Source organism: Harmonia axyridis, chromosome 1 (genome assembly GCF_914767665.1).
Source record: "Harmonia axyridis chromosome 1, icHarAxyr1.1, whole genome shotgun sequence".
NCBI lineage: Eukaryota > Metazoa > Arthropoda > Insecta > Coleoptera > Coccinellidae > Harmonia > Harmonia axyridis.
Window position 1 is genome coordinate 30,231,259 of NC_059501.1, and position 18,582 is coordinate 30,249,840.

At 35.2% G+C, this 18,582-nt stretch overlaps 1 protein-coding gene across 2 annotated transcripts in view; it reads right to left on the reverse strand.

Moving 5' to 3' along the window:
* The window catches only part of LOC123670555, a 52,732-nt gene that overhangs the window by 12,697 nt on the left and 21,453 nt on the right, over positions 1 to 18,582 (reverse strand). For both annotated transcript variants that reach the window (XM_045604049.1, XM_045604050.1), the window contains exon 2: positions 14,038 to 14,232. In XM_045604049.1, the coding sequence (XP_045460005.1) occupies positions 14,038 to 14,232 (195 nt within the window). The remainder of the gene's footprint in view (positions 1 to 14,037; positions 14,233 to 18,582) is intronic.

The window sequence follows — 18,582 nt, forward strand, 5'->3', positions numbered from 1 at the left end:
GAATTATAGGTTTGATTTTGAATAGCTCTCTAGCAGGTCAGCTCTACACGCTTAAACAACGCATTGAACTTGTTAAAATTAACTACAATAATGGCTGAAAAGCACTTTTGGGTAGTCGTGAAGCACCTTCGGTCGATAATAGTGAAACTGATGGAAACATTTGAGCTGTTGAGACAAGTTAGTGATGTGAGCAATCGAAACCGTGTGCGTTGCTTAAGAACAACTCAGAATATTGCTGCTTTAGCACATAGTGTTGACAAAAACTCGATTCCTCGTCGATCTTGGGAAAATATCATTCCACAAACGACATTACACCGTATTTTGCATAATGAATCTTCAAGTTCAGTTAACACAAGAACTCAAGCCTGTTGATTATCAGCAACGTCTCATCTTCGTGGATTGGGTCCTTGAAATGCATCAAAATGATCCGGATTCTCATCGAAAAATCATTTTCAGTGTCATTTTCAACTCGGAGGCTATACGTTAATAAACAGAATTGTCGCATTTGTGGCTCGGAAAATCCAATAGTGATTGTTGAAAAGCCTCTCCATCCTCAACGGGTCACTGTTTGGTGTGGTTTTTGAGCTGGTTGAGTGATTGGACCTTACTTATTGGAAAATAAGGATGGTGCAACTGTTACGATAAATGGATTGCACTACCGAGCTATGTTAATGATTTTTTAAGGCCGGAATTGGAAGATATTGATGTGGACATTGTGGACGACGTGTATTTGCAACCAGACGGCGCTACATGCTACACAACGAAACAATCGTAATTTTGCAAGAAAAATTTCCTTACCGTGTTACTTCTAGAAGAGGTGATCTCAATGGACTAGATTTCATTTTTTTGTTAAGGATTAATTCTAAAAATTTAAGTAAAATGAAACAAAAATGTGGAAAAATCATTGAAATATCTCTAGAAATGAAAAAGTTATGGGACTTTGAAGTTGCGCTTGGAAGAATAATTTCATAGTCTAGTGTGTGACGTCACGCCACTTACACGAGGCGACTGGTATTCGCAGAGTGCTTACGAATTCATTGGTGTACAATCACTTGTGCCGTTCGTGTCGTGTTTTGTTCGTTACACGATGGCTGAAATAAAAAAAAAATCCTACAAATATTGTATTGTGCCTATGTGTGCAAGCACGACAATTAAAAACCCCAATAAAATGTTTTTTCATGTACCAAATGACATGAATCAAAGGAAGAAGTGGTGCAAATTAATGAGGCGTGACATTGGACCTAAAACAACTTCATATGTGTGTGAAGATCATTTTGATGTAAGTACCTATCAGTACTAGCTGTCTATTTCTGATAATAAAAATACTAAGGTGTAAGTTGGTTTGAAATAAGTTATTGAGTAAAAATAACTTTGTCCTTTCACGAAGCCTTCTTCCATTATGGTGACATAAAAACAAAACTCGAGTTAAAACTACACTGTACAGGGTGGGCAAATAAGCGAGGTAAGCGGCTATATCTCAGGATCCACTCATCGTAGAGACTTGCGGTAAAAAATTTTACCACTAAAGCAAACAAAAAAAACATTGGAAATTGTTTTGAAGTTCATACCTCCACCGCAAGGGGGCGTAATAGCTATCGTCGAGTAGAAAAATGCATTTTACTCGAAAAATTTTCATATGAAGTTGAAGAAAAAATATCATCACTGTAATCCTTGGAAAATTCTCTATCTTTTTAAATTGTCACTTTCGATTTTACGACATCAAATAAGGGTAGGTGAAAGGAAGAAATCTAACTGATTGAAACGCCTGTAACTTCAGTTTGGCTCGTAATTTTTGAGCAAATTAGATCTTATTTGAGAGACAACATCTTGTTGATTAAGGAAAAAATATACTCATGATGAATTTGATTCAGCTGCTTTCGATAGGGAGCGCTAAGTCAGAAGTTCATTGTTTTGTTCATTTATCTCTGAAATTTCAAATGTAATGATAGGATTTTCTTAACAGAAACAAAAATTTCATTGAATTTGCATGAGAAAACCTGAAGGTCGCAAAGCGATCATTTCAGGCGTTCTGAAGTTATGGCCGAAAGAAGATATTCTTCAACTGATGCACTGCGAAAAACCAAATTGAGTCTTCAAGTTCTAACAGAAACAGAAATCCCATCAAATTTGTATGAAAAAACCAAAAGGTCGCAAAGCGATAGCTTCAGGCGTTCTGGAGTTATGGCCGAAAGAAGACACAATTCAGTTTTTCAGTGCATCAGTTGAAGAATATCTTTTTTCGTCCATAACTCCAGAACCTCTGAAGCTATCGCTTTGCGACCTTTTGGTTTTTTCATACAAATTTGATGGGATTTCTGTTTCTGTTAGAACTTGAAGACTCAATTTGGTTTTTCGCAGTGCATCAGTTGAAGAATATCTTCTTTCGGCCATAACTTCAGAACGCCTGAAATTATCGCTTTGCGACCTGTAGGTTTTTTCATGCAAATCCAATGAAATTTTTGTTTTTGTTAAGAAAATCCTATCATTACATTTGAAATTTCAGAGAAAAATGAACAAAACAATGAACTTCTGACTTAGCGCTCCCTATCGGAAGCAGCTGAATCAAATTCATCATGAGTATATTTTTTCCTTAATCAACAAGATGTTGTCTCTCAAATAAGATCTAATTTGCTCAAAAATTTTGAGCCAAACTGAAGTTACAGACATTTCAATCAGTCAGATTTCTATCTTTCCCCCACCCTTATTCGATGTCGCAAAATCGAAAGTGACAATTCAAACAGATAGAGAATTTTCCAAGGTTTACAGTGATGATATTTTTTTTCCAACTTAATATGAAAATTTTTCGAGTAAAATGCATTTTTCTACTCGACGATAGCTATTACGCCCCCTAGCGGTAGAGGTTTGAACTTCAAAATAATTTCCAGTGTTTTCTTTTGTTTGCTTTAGTGGTAAAATTTTTTACCGCAAGTCTCTACGATGTGTGGATCCTGAGATATAGCCGCTTACCTCGCTTATTTGCCCACCCTGTACAACTAAAAACGGCGCAAGAGCCTTGGCGCGGCTAAGTATTTAAACGTAATTTATGGTGTAGCGATCACAGGCAAGTGGCGTGACGTCACAGACGTGTCGGAGACCAAAGACGTTCCGCGCTAAAATACGTTAATTTAAATTATCTATTTCTCAGTCATTTATTGATGTATATTTTTTCACTGATTTATCAGTTTTGCTCTATATTTTGATTCTATCGTGTCAAATATAGTATTATCAACATCACTAAACTTGTCCGGCCACGGAGATATTGTGATTAAGCACCTTTTTCTTTGTGGCCACGTAAAAGATAGAGCCTATGTCAATGCTCCACAAACGATTCAAGGCCTTAAAGATAGAATTAATGAAGTTATAGAGGACATAGAGCGCCAAATGTCTGAATTGATGATCAAAAATTATGGTAGTGTAACCGTAGCCGTGGTGGCTTTTGACTGATATTTTCTATTTTTTTACCTCAATATTCAACTGAATATTGTGACCTAAATGTTTTGACGAAAGCTGCTAGTAAAAAATCAAGCTTATTTTGATCCCAATTTTGCTATCGTGGTGCTCTTGGCATCAAAAGCATTCACGATCATTTCGTAGAAGCAGATAAATAACATTAATTTATCAAACATTATTTATTTCAGAGACATTCTATGTCAAATCATAGTAATTTGTATTCTCTCCGAATCCAGGTTTGAATAAATAAATATACAACAGTTTTCATTTGAATGCCAAAAACAATTAAAATAATGTAATGTGATATTTAGAAAACATAAAAACTCATTTATGACATTTTTGAGAAGTCAACAATTTCCGAAAATCTAAGGAAGGCAACAGAACAATAATATAATGAACGTTCATTCAAATTCGTGATCAAGAGTGCTGTACAGAAATTAGAGTCGATTTTCTGTGATGACAACACAAGTAGCACTTAGCTTGAACCATATCATTATCATTTCCTTTTTCCTTGAAACTGTGGAAAAAGAATTAGTAAATAATAATAAATGGGTTTTTCCGACTTACAAAATCAGGTCTTTTTTTTGTATAAGGACTGGACTTTTATTCCCTAGGCCTCTACTAAAATTCATTTCTCGGATTTCCTACTTTTGTCTATATGGGAGACTTTTCTCCCTACTGCATATCACTCTTTTCTTCTATTTGATTTTTTGAAGGAGGTATTTCCTCTTTTCTGTCATTCTTATTTCAATCTGTAGTATCTTTCTTAATTCCTTATTCTCATGCTCTTTCAGCGTCTCCAATGTCTTCTTTCTTTATTTGTTAACTATTTCCTCAATAGTTTCAATTTTCAATTCTTCTCTGATTTGTTGGTTGCTTATATACCATGAGGCGCCAACAGTTGTTCTGATTTTAGTATTAAATACTGTATTTAGTACTGTATATAGTGTACTTTGGAACTCGTCTTTATTATTGTCTTTCGTATTATACCAGGTAACTCCTACATACTTAATGCTTGTTTCACCTATCTGGGTATATCAACTCACAAAACATGAGAATAGGGTGAAGTAAAAAACCAGAAATTTTTTTTATTTAGACACTTGTTCATTCTCAAAAAGTTGGAGTTTGGTGCGCTATGAGTCGAATCATTAACAGCAGACCGCTATAGGGAAAGAATTCTTGTAACATTTATTGGTGAATTGAATTCTGGGGAATTCACTGAGCATCTTCCAACAAGATAGTGCAGGAGCAACACGGCTACAGAAACTATAGCCTTTTTGAGGAATGTTTTTCAGGATAGGCTTATCAGTTTGAACACTGAGCATGAATTTCCTCCAAGGTCATGCGACTTCACACTTTGTGATTTTTATTTTTTATTTTTTTTATTGACAGTCAAGATTCGTCAAATGCAATAAAAATGTTTTTAATTTTTTGTGGCCTCATTTGAAAAATAGTATTTTTCAAGTACCTATACCTGATTAAGTCCAACTGAAGGATCGAATTATCGGAGGGGCTGGAGAAATTAACAATTCGATGCCATAACAAAAAGATGTGCAAAATATTTAGAGCAGAGAGGTGGTCATTTGAAGTAGCTCTTTTAATTCAAATTATGTTTTGGTATGGTTAAGATTCAAATGGGAGTCTCATGTTCCTTACTTTTATTTTTCGAATAAATTCTCAACTTTTTTCAATCCAAATGAGAATTTTCAGCTGATTTTTTAGATTCCTTGACCGAAAGTTGTCAGAATCCTCATATATTATCAATTCATGCAAACTTGCTAATGAAATTTGCAAGCTGGAGGAAACCATTTTTGTGAATCGAGTGGTTATCAGCTCGAGAAATTCGAAAATTGAACTGGAGATTCTGTCACCAACATTTGTTCACATACTTCGAATCAAGGAAGTATATGGTAGGTACAAGCTGAGCCCTACTGATCACAGAAAATCAACTCTAATTTCTCCACAGCACTCTTGCTGCTACAAATGGAAACATGTTATAATCATTTTTAAGAAGGCTCATTTTCATGGTGAAAGTAACTATCACGAAATTACTATTGTGATAGTTACTATCACCTTGAACATGAGCCTTAAACTCAGTAAAAGTGTTAATGTAATTTTGAGTCGAAATAGGCTCTCATAAGAATTACATTCTAAAAATTAAACCAGTCAAGAGTCCAAAGATGTCAATCGATAAGACCAAGAGATCGCACGATCAGAATCACGATCAAGCAAAATCGTCAATTTTTATACGAAAGTATAATATACGAAGTCTTCAAGGTAAAACTACTTTTCGTGGGAGCAATATTTCACAAGCAATATTCACAAAAATCTGGTTCATAATAAGTCATTAATCTTCGCCATTATCTACTACTGCAAAACCTGGCTAGCGTTCAAAGAAAAAAAACACAAGTTTTCTTGCAGTCTACAATCCAGACCAAACGCATGCCGCTTTCAGGTTCACTGAACCACAAATTCGGCAGTTCACTGTTAACGAAAACATCGAGGCGAAAAAGAAGTGAAAATAATTCTCTAGTCAAAATTCCGTGTACTATTCGTTGTGGTGACGGTGTATAGTCGTTTAACAGTCCATGTTTACCAACTTCCATATGTCAACTACCGATTTATCATGATATAGGCAATGTATCACTAGGTCAGCTCACATGGCGTGCCGTCTCAATTCAATCTCATTTAACTGCCTTTTGCTTGTTGACTTTCAATCAAGAAGCAACAACATACTGCAATGAGATGAGTGCAATGTTTAAATGACGATAAAATCGACCATCTATTTTTCGAAAGTTCATTTTCCAATTCTCATTCTGTTGAAGACGTCAATAACTTTATATCTTGACTCTGATACAGACTAGAGACCAGACGAAGCCCTTTCCTATTGATAGGAGAAGGTCACTTCTCAACCGTACACATCATAGAATAATATTTGAAATTTCTATCAAAATAAGTCGAAGGAAGAAGCCATAGTGTTGGAGAAATAATTGTTGTAATCATAGAAATATTCGTTGTTGTCGGGAACTATAAATATAAAAATTTTCAATGTAAACAACCCATACTCTAGACTCTAGAGTGTAGGTACTACCTACACAAGTTTTCCTCAAAATTAAATTTTGTCATAACTAGGATTAAAATAGTGTCACATTCGATTTCAATTCGAGTTACCTGAATTTCAACTCGAGCTTACAGAGGCCTGCGAAACTACTGCCGAAAGTAGAGACACTCCAACATATGTGGAAAGAGGTTGAGAAATTTTATAGAAGTATTCTTATATGTACCGGGTTTTTCACCATAATTTGACCCCCCTTTAACTTTGTTACTAAAAGAGGTACAGAAAAATGTTTTCAACAAAAGTTTCACGAAATCGACTAGTGTTTTCTAAAATGATTTCAAAAAATTAAATATATACAGAGTGGGCAACATATTGAATGCAACTTCATTTTTTAAATAAAACACCCTGTATATTTTTCCATATTTGACTAGCTCTTTTTCCCCTGATTTCGAATATATAAAATTTGTTTGATCTATCTCTCTTATTCTGAGTACCACCGAGTTTCAAATTTTAAGAATCGCCTAGCATGCTCCAGTAATCAGTTTTCACGTGGTAGGCTGCGATAACTCAAAATGCCCTTTTCTGAGTTATCTCGTTGTTAACTATATATGACATACTAGTATTAGATCCCGATATAGAACGACCTTCACCGAGATGCTTATTTGATAAAACGTATTTTATATTTAATTTAACATGTCAATGAATATATCACATATGGGTTGCCTAACAAATTTTAGTCCAGAGTAGGTTTAATTAATAATTAAAAAAAATTTTTTTTTCGAACATTTCACCGGTTTGCTTATTAGATAAATTCTATACCAAACGAAAGTATGAAGCCCATAGAATGTGCAAACGTTAGGTTGCCTATTTTTTTCCGGTCACAACTCTCGGTTGCCAGGTATAAACAGGTCAATCTATACTAGCATTTTGCAACGGTCTAACTATTTAATCAAAATCAATATGATTAAAGATTATTTTATTATGAACACGGTGGTATAGGGTTGCCTGCGAAAAATCAGTCCAGAATCCCGGTTGTCGAATTTTAAAAAGTTAAATATTGCTGCGAGTGAGGACACAGCATAGCAGCTGTTTGAAGTCCGTCCAGTGAAAGAAAGAGAGTGCGCATGCTATTTGTTCTTGGAAATGAAAAGGATATATGCGTGCATTATTTTGGAGCAGATAATTATCAAAATAGATGAATAGTTATTTAATTTTTTTTTAATCAATTAATTATTTATGTGTGTACATTTTTTATGTGACACTAAATGAAAAGGATAGCGATAGACTCGTGTATGCGTGCATCATTTTGGAGTAGATAATTTTTGAAATAGAGGAATAGTCAATTAATTATTTATGTGTGTATATTTTTTATGTGACACTAAAGAATCTTTACTAAAAAAGAAGGTTATAGTAATACATATATAATACTAATCTTGCAAATGTCATCTTTATTATTAGACGACAAAATGAAAAACAACAATTAAAAAAATACTTCTGTTTTTCATGAAAAATTATAAATACAAAAATTTTTTTAAATTATTCAGGTTCCGAGTCATCGGACATATAACTATGATCTCCAACTTCTGAATCTTCTTCGTCATCATCACTCTCCGTTTCAGTTCTTTCGACAATGTCTTCTATCTTCAAAGGTGTATGATCCCCAATGAATCCTACTGGTTTAAAATATTCATCTAAGAACCAACCGCAGTTCTCAGGCTGAAGTTTCACGCATATTGGATCCGTTGCATTAAGCCACATGGAATTTACAAAAATAGTTCGTGAAATTTTTTGAATTAATGATATCCAGCATGGTGGTATGGAGTTGGAGTCGAAGCGTTTTAATTTTTCTAAGAAGTGCTTACTGTCTTCTTTGGCAGAATAATTTTTCATAAAAATGCGATATCTCATGCGAAAATAAAACAAGATTATATTTCAAAATTTGAACGACAAAAAAAAAAGGAGAAAAAAAACCGAACAGAAACAAATAGGATCAAAATAGCAAATATAAAGAAACAATTTTATATATTTGAATAAACAAAAGGATATAAATAGAAATAAAAACTAAAATCTTTCAGATAAAAATAACATTAAATAAAGAAATGAATTACTACAGTTGAACATAAAAAAAATTATTGAAAAATCAGTATCAATCTGCAGTCAAATCATCGTCTTTAACATCCATACATAAATTTGCACTATCCATCGAATCGAGCATATTTTTTGTAGTTTGAAAACGACGACAATCACCTATCTCTTTAAGTCCTTCTTTAGCATGTTATAATAATGCTATATTTTTATTTAGAAATCTGTTTCTATTTTTTGTTTTGATGCGGTTAATAGCCGAAAATATTCTCTTGCATTTGGCATTCGAAATCTGAAATATGCAGCCACCCAAATTTGTCGATGAAATTCCAGTTAGAAATATTTTTTTCCACTGAATAGAATACCAAATGTGAGATAATGGTATATTTTCAACGGAAGTTTACACACCACCTGTTTTCAATGAGGCACCCTTCGGATATTCCATCATTCTTCGTATTTATTCTCAGCCGACAGAAGTTTTATGATTTTATTATGTTTAAGTAGGTACGTTCTTCTAGAAACACGTAGAACGTAGAACCTCAATGAGAATGAACAATGAATTGATTCATAGAAACAGTCTAGACATCCGAATTTCCATATTCCCAATCGCCTCGGTTATATTTTTAAAACTACCAAAATCTACTAAAATCTACCAAAGGATTTCTTCCTACTAAAAACTCCATGAAAATGCGAAAAATCTACTAAAAAAGTAGATTTCTACTAAATCTGGTCACACTGTATACGAGTCTATCGCTATCCTTTTCATTTCCAAGAACAAATAGCATGCGCACTCTCTTTCTTTCACTGGACGGACTTCAAACAGCTGCTATGCTGTGTCCTCACTCGCAGCAATATTTAACTTTTTAAAATTCGACAACCGGGATTCTGGACTGATTTTTCGCAGGCAACCCTATACCACCGTGTTCATAATAAAATAATCTTTAATCATATTGATTTTGATTAAATAGTCAGACCGTTGCAAAATGCTAGTATAGATTGACCTGTTTATACCTGGCAACCGAGAGTTGTGACCGGAAAAAAATAGGCAACCTAACGTTTGCACATTCTATGGGCTTCATACTTTCGTTTGGTATAGAATTTATCTAATAAGCAAACCGGTGAAATGTTCGAAAAAAAATTTTTTTTAATTATTAATTAAACCTACTCTGGACTAAAATTTGTTAGGCAACCCATATGTGATATATTCATTAACATGTTAAATTAAATATAAAATACGTTTTATCAAATAAGCATCTCGGTGAAGGTCGTTCTATATCGGGATCTTAGACTATACGTTTTTCACTATAAATTGGAACTCTAAAAAGGGCATTTTGAGTTATCGCAGCCTACCACTTGAAAACTGATTACTGAGCATGCTAGGTGGTTCTTAAAATTTGAAACTCTGTAGTACTCAGAATAAGAGAGATAGACCAAACATAAGAAATATATTCGAAATCAGGGGGAAAAGAGCTAGTTAAATATAGAAAAATATACAGGGTGTTCCATTTGAAAATATGAAGTTGCAATCAATATGTTGCCCACTCTGTATATATTTAATTTTTTGAAAACATTTTAGAAAACACTAGTCGATTTGATGAAACTTTTGTTGAAAACATTTTTTTGTACCTCTTTTAGTAACAAAGTTAAAGGGGGGTCAAATTATGGTGAAAAACCCGGTACATCAACAAGAAATGAATTTATGAATGATCTATGTTTCAATTTTCATTGAAATAAACTCGATTACTTTCATCCATGCAAGCTCTACCTTTTCTCATTGTAAAAATATTCATTTTAAGCTCATAAATGATGTAGCACAATAGACTTTCTTATTTTGGGCTGTTTAGAGTCCAAGAGATTGACCGAGATGATTGCGAAATTGTCTTCGCTGTTCTATCGTCAACATGTCCGTCAAGAATTGAACAAATTTCTTATCCGTCTCTCCGTAACTTATGATTCAACTTGTTGGGCTTTCGCGCCCTACATAACGAACTTCAACAAGTTACAGGTCATTCAAAATACATTCTCAGGACCACCCTGGTTTGTTAGCAATGCCCTGGTAGGCTAACCTACCAAGAAATTTCCTCATGAAATAGCTCTCAAAACAAGTCAGAGAATTCCTCGAATACGAAGAATCTTCTAGCTGATACAAGCGTCCAAAACTTGTACTCCAAACCAAATCATTCGATGACCATTTAGTGAATGGTGTACTCTACTATTCAATATTCCCTCAAAAGAACCGCTCAGCCAATTTATCCTTTTCAAAAGCCGGGGAAAGGAGACAGGCAATCCCATTTATCGCCATTTAACCTCTGTCATATTGAGATGAAAGAGTTTATAACTCATACTTTCCAAACTACAGGTTTGATTTAGTGGATAGGTCGCACACTATTCGATCTTTCATGAGGTAGTTTTCAGCTTCAAATAATGATTTGTATAATCATTGCAACTAGTTTGAAGTCAGAAAATATAGTTAATCAATATAATTAGTTTGCCAAATCACATATTTACCGGTCTACAACTTAATTCTGCCAACGTATTAATTCTTGTTTGAATGCCATAAAAAATTTTGGTGCCAAGAATTTTATTGTTCAACATTTCGATACAGTTACGGTCTTTTAACCAACATCAGGACCATTTGATCATTCTATCAGTTCATAAACTGTACGCGAAATTGATTTCTCACTCAATAGAATGTATCCAACGCGTATTGACACATATTTGAAGTTCTAGTTCAGTGGCAAGTTATTGATTACATTTCTTAATAGGATTTGGACCATCTCCAAAACTACAAAATGATATTGCACCTTTCTACTTTGTAATTCAATACTCCCTCATTAGACAGTCATGAAGTGTAAATAACACTAAATACTCAAAATGAAATGAAACATTTTCTACACAATTAACAAGTTGGGGAAAATAATTTCGTATTTTTTGTTTTAATCAATTTAAGTCAAATATGCAGCGTTCTGTTCGATAATTTGTTGCCAAGGAGAATCCAACTTCGCAATAGCCGCTCGTCCATATCGCCAAAAAACTCAGACAGTCAGACGGACCTCTATTTAGGCAAAATTTGTACCTCCAAGCTCGTTGGCTTAGACAGAAACAGGCCACAGTGCCTGTTCTCGAATATAGGGTAGATGTGTGCGGTATGGCGTTGTGCTCATAAAACATTATTCCGTTTCTATTCACCAATGCCAGCCGCTTTTCGCTTTTGTTCGATCATTAGCTTCGGATGGTCGAGATTTTCGGCTCACCGAGTTTCGACCACGACCGTTTTTGCTTGACGTTGTCGTCAGTGATCCACTTCTCATCTCCTGTCACCATCCGTTTACAAAGCGGGTCAATTTTGTTGAGATTCAGCAGCGATTCGCACATGGCAATTCAGTACATGAGTGTTTTTGGGTCAGAATGATGTAGCACCCAAACGTCGATTTTTTTGTAACCATCCTTTGGCAAATAACTCAAAGTGGTTTTATGATCGATGTTTAGTTGGCGATGCCACAACTGCTGAAATGTCGATCTACCTTGATATTTACCAAGTTTTTATCGACATTTTTGACAACTAGTCGAACAGAGCTTGGTGCACTATAACGAAATCGCTCGAACCACTGTTGTGCAATATATGAACCAGAAGACGATAGTCCATGACTGAGCCGATCAACTGCAATATTGCCAAAGAATCGTTAGTGCACTAGATACACTCACATCTTTACAACACCGTATCGTATGATCCGATGTGACCAATAACGAACAAGATATACTTAATTGAAAAAAAAAGGCGCTGAATAAGAAATTACTTTTTCCCAATATGAAATTATTATCCCATCATTCCCTAACTCTTTCAATTGTCAAGATTACAAAAATTGAAGGAATAGAGCTCGTGTGTTGAAATATATTTTCGTTTTCAAAACGTACAACTTTGCTTCCGCCGTTTTTTTCCGAAATTCGATGCTTTATTGTAAAAAACTGGTTACACATTTATGATTCAAAGTATTGTCCATAGCTGGCCACTACATTCTCCCATCTTACGAGCAGCGTACGAATCCCGCGTTGAAAAAACTGGTCATCTTTCGAGGCAATCTTCTATTCGATCCAATTTTTTACTTCTTCATAAGACCGGATGTGTTGGTCAGCCAGGCCGTGTGTCATTGATCGAAACAAGTGATAGTTCTAGGGAGCAACGTCTGGAGAATACAGCGGGTGGGGTAGAACTTCCCATTCCAACGTTTTCAAGTTTGTCTTAACCACTTTCGGAACATGGGGTCGAGCATTGTCATGCTCTAAAATCATTTTATCATGTATCTCTTTTTATTGCGGCCGTTTGTCTTTCAATGCTCTGCCGAAACGCATTAATTGCGTTCGATAATGATCGCTTGTTATTGCTTCTGTTGGTTTTAACAACCCATAATACAAGACGCCGAGCTGGTACCACCAAATACTGAGCATGACCATGAAACCGTGAATATGGGGTTTGGCCGTCGACGTTGAAGTGATTTTCTGTGCTTGGGATTATCGTAATGGAACCATTTTCTTGTCCAGCCACAATGCGATGCAGAAATCCCTTCGGTCTTCGCCTTGCAAGCAGCTGTCCACAAGCAAACAAACGCCGTTCTACATCTGTCGGCTTCAACTCGTACGGTAACCAATTTCCTTGTTTCTGAATCATTCCCATGGTCCTGCCAATTCTTGTTGCGTTTGACTCGAGTCTTGATCAAGTAATGCCTCCAATTCTGTATCTTCGAAAACCTTCTCTCTTCTACCGCTATGCTGGTTTTCGACGTCAAAATCGCTGTTCTTGAAGCGTTGAAACCACTCTCAGCACGTTCTTTCACTAATTGCAGACTCACCCTACGTATTTTTGAGCATTCGATGGGCCTCAGCCGCAGATTTCTTCATATTTAATCGACTAATATTTCGATGGCGTTATGTTCACAAATACCTAAGTTAATTTCATGTATGACATCTACGATCTTTTTATTTCGACCACCAATTACCCTCGCAATTACCTCTACAGCCACCTATTACAAAACGGCGGGAGCAAAGTTATACATCTAGGTAATAATTGTGCCATTACACGTCTAAAATTTTATAAAAAGTTTGGATCGATGCTTTATATCAATTCGTTCTTTCATGTTCGAATCACATTTGAAAAAATCATTCTAGAAAACTTGAAGATGTAGGTGTGGATATTTTGTGTCAAATTTCATATAAACAGCGCCGATGGTTTCGGAGAAAAGCTGTCACGTCGGATTTTTCAATCGATTTCTGTATTACACTCATTCCAAAACGTAGATTATAACAATTCATTCCTATATCAATCCACAAGGTTAATGATAATTTTGTACTTTCTTGGCGTTTTTAACCATAATTTACAAACTGAAAATAAGTTTTATTCATTTTCTTAATCATTCTATGAGGATCTGCTCTTAATTTTGGAATATTCTTACCATTATTAACTTCAGGATCATCTATTACACATTGACGGAAGACGTATCTTTTACAAAGATCTCTAATACCAGGTGCGGCAAAGCAACAGAACATCATGATGATAGTCAACACACAACACATAACAATAAGGGTGGCCACTCCTTGATTTGATATTCCATGCTGAGGTCCAGGTGAAAGTTTTGGCTTTCCTGTAGCTGAAACAGAAATGAACGAGCTTCACTAAACAAAAAATTAAGCACATATACATTTGAATGAGAACAGATTTATCAAATTTTGGCATATACGTTTATCATATAACAATTGAAAGATTAACTCTGTAGGAATCATAATTGAAAAATGATTGCACGGGGTTTCAAAGTTCCTCTGAGATGACTCAATTTAGAGTTTTCTTTCGAGTAGCCCTCATTCTAACTTGAGGAGGAGAAAAAATCATAATATTTCCAATTTTTTTTGCGATTTGAAGACGAAGTCTCAAACTGTTTCACTACAAAGTCTAAAATTTCTTATAAAAATCACTGGTTCGACAAGTTTTTGAACCATATCCTGAACAGGATTTTAGCGAACAACTTTGAGCTCATAAAATAGATTCATCATAAAATATTGCTAATTCAACATATCTATGTATTATATCCATGTACCATACAAACTAATTATTTAATAAGCTTCGAATGGCTTCAACAAAATGAGCTTCATAACCCTATTGACGACTGAAATAGGCTAGGCTATTGATATTCGCGTTTTGCAGGCAGAAGAAGATGGGATTGTCATGATTGTCAGACAACCTTAGGAGAAGTGAAAAATTTCGACAGCATCGCTATAACTGGAGAAGACATAGATCACCTAGTTCTTTTCACCGAATTTTGAAGTTCCACGAGAAAGAAAGAAGTTTATTCAGGAGTAGGCATGGGCGCCCGCAGGGGGGGACCAGGGGGGGCCATGGCCCCCTTGAGATTTCGATTGCCTCATTTTTCAGCACAACACCCTCAATATTACTTTCTCAATCCAAAGTGCATGGAAAAAAGGAAAGTAAAGAATTCTCAACAATTTTCCGGTTTTCAATGACAATCATGGACGCCTTATCGTTTTTCAATAATTTTCATTTGGCCCCCCCTGAGAAAAATTTCTGCGGGTGCCCATGGAAGTAGAAAACCGAAAATCATTTATGATTTCTTACAACTATAATAAATGTTAAAATAAACAAAATTTTATGAGCATAAGTTTCAGAAGAGAAATCCAGGAACTTATATTTCAAATAACCAGCCCCACTTCTATATTTCTACCATTCTTTCAATTATGGTGCATAGGTTATTGTTGGTCTAAATACGAAGGTGACACTACTTTTTCACCCTTTGGTAGGAGAAGCCCAAATTCAACTTTGACGATACTTATGACGACGACTTCAACGATCTGCTTGACAGCCTATACCAAGAAGATAAGAAGGAAGTAGAAGCTGACGAGTGCTTTTCAAACGAACTGACGAGTATACTGAGGAATCAGTCTCCTTGAAGCCATCCCAGATATTGGAGTTCATCAGAACTCTGGAACTGGAAGGCGAGCTGTAGATCACGTTATGGAGAGAATAGCTATGATGGGGGGGCACAATAGACCATTAGGTCCCAGTAAAACGTAAACTCCTCAATAAAATTTAAATCTCTACGGGGTCTATAGGCTCCAAGAAACTGAAATTAGAACACATTATCAGCTCACCGTTAACTTTGAAAGGTTTCTCCGAACTTAAATGCAGTGTTGAGGAACCTCTGAAATTGTAGGTGAAACGTCAATTCAAAACCAATCGGAGTCTTAGAGTTCTTTATTCTGTTGGGAAACTAAGATTAGAAATTGATGAAAGTTACCAAAATGATATAAATCACAACTTATAAATCACAACCTAAGAATTATGTTTATGCCACTTTTTAGTAATTTCTTGTTTCTGGAAATGACGACAGTTAAGATTCCATGAAGACTAAGTATTCCCGAAAAAATATTCATATTGAACTAATGACAACTAATGAAATCTAAAATAACTTAAAACCGAAAAAAATAATGATGAATAAACATGATACTCTGCTATCTAACTGGTTGCCGAGCTATATAGGTATTATATAATGAGAGTTCATTTAGGTATTTGAAATAAATTTCGATGCACAAATACTTTTTTCACTTTCAGCAGTGCCATTCATTCGATTTTCTGGAGTAAAAATTTGAATACGACAAAAATATCGTCAACAATGAGGTAGATAACGTACAAGCTTTCGGATCCTTTAAAATGGAAAATGAGGAATATTTCTGGGTACGAATGGTGCAGCTACCTCAATTCTCGGAGAGCAAAATATTTTTGGATGATTAACCATCCTCCCTCTTCCCTCATGAAAATTTTTAGCGTTAAATTTAAAACTCCTCCTTTCCTGAGTCGATCATTACCACTTTTTCATAAAAGCCATACGCAAAGGTTTGTGTTTTTCCATAGTCCAAAATTATATGATCTACTCCTAATTCGATTGAAAAATATCAGTAGGATCGAAAAATTCAAGAGAGAAATATATCGGGTGTTTTTTTTCGAGTATATAACTTTAAGTTGGCATTACTGTTCAAGATGGCGACCGATTTAACAGCTGTGAAGTGATTTATTCTCAGTTTGGTTTGGCAATTCATTATGAATAGACGCCTGAACGCCTGAACAGCGCTTGCAAATAGTGCAATTTTATTTCGAAAATAATGCTTCTGTGCGGAATACGTATCACGCACTACATCCATTTTCTGGCTGGTGGATGATGGCCAGAACGTTACAGTCAATGGTGATCGGTATAGAGCCATGATTACTAACTTTTTCATTTCTGAATTGGACAACCATGATGTCCAGGAGCTGTGGTTCCAACAAGACGGCGCAACATGTCACACAGCTCGTGCCACAATCGATTTATAGAAAGACACGTTTGGTGACCGCCTAATTTCACATTTTGGACCTGTGAATTGGCCTCCAAGATCTTGTGATTTAACACCTCTAGACTACTTTCTGTGGGGCCTTGTAAAGTCATTGGTCTATGCGGATAAGCCACAAACCCTTGACTATTTGGAAGACAACATTCGCCGTGTTATTGCCGATATACGGCCACAAACGTTGGAAAAAGTCATCGAAAATTGGACGTCCAGATTGGATTACATCCGAGCCAACCATAAGGTCATATGCCAGAAATCATATTTAAAATGTAATGCCACAAGATTATCTTGCGGACAAATAAAATTCATGTCAATCGAATAATCCATCGTTGTTTTATTGCAATTTAAAGTTCTATAGCTCTTAAAAAAACACCCTTTATAAGCGAGTATGGTACTGATTTTGATATCTACTAGATGAAGGTGTGGTGTGTATGCATTTGCCGTTGAACATGTTATCCTCACCTTCCCATTTGAATTTTTGTTTTTTTTTATTATTATTATTGTTTGTCTCCTTCTCATCGCTATTCATGATCTTGTTTCCTATGTTTTTGGGTGCACTAAAGGGTACTATAAGTCAGTTTACACAGGTCTATACTATTAATTTCACTCCATCACAGACGGGTGAGAGGACACAAAACAGACATTGGCTAGGTGATTCTCGCCTGTCCATGGAAATTTTAATGTAATTTAGTTTATTATAATTATAAAATTTTGTTCAGACTATTGGTTGTAATAAATAAAAAATTGAAATTTGATCACCAATTGTGTGCAATATTTCATGTTTATTGAATGAGCCTTTCTGGATGTGAAAAGTTAACGAACAAACACATAACCAGATACATTTTATCAGTATAGATTACCAACGCCCTCGAACAAACCCAGCAATTTGGCGAAAAAAAATTATTAAAGGTGAAGCTTAACATCATTTCCCATGGCCGAAAATTCATTACAGTAATTAGGAAAATGTGTTTTTTGATAAGGAACTCTTCAAATATCCCTTTGAATTTGCATAGCCCGTATGCTTTATCAGTGCTGTTATCGTATCGATCTAGGCTATTTGAGGCACATGAATTCTGGAACTTTCGTGTCCAATTATAGAGGAAAGTCATCATTATAAACTTCGCTGAATTGAGTCACGCGAACCTGATGAGAAGTTCCTTATGGCAACCCCTTTCAGCCCAATCGATCCTTGACCCAGAATTGGAAAGTTGAACCGATGACGGAATGAAAATCCTTCAGACATTTTCGGAAAAATGTCAAGTTCCATAACTTATACAAAACTATATCAAATGATCATGAAACTTTCATGTTTCATGAAATTATTTATATCTTCATTTTAAATTATGTGGGAACTTTATCAGGGTACAGCATTGAGAAGGGCTGAGAATCGACTAACACGTATAAACTACTGACACTAAGATTACAAAAAATTGTTTATACTTTCATAAATTTCTCTCAGAGTTATGCTTCCCTATTCTTACGACTATTGCCTTCTGTCTATTATCAATTTCATTGTGATGTTTTCGCAGATGATCTGAGAACAGAACTTCTTATTTTGAAATCATATTAATAACTTCGAGAAATAGTCGGATCTGCATTTTAAATAT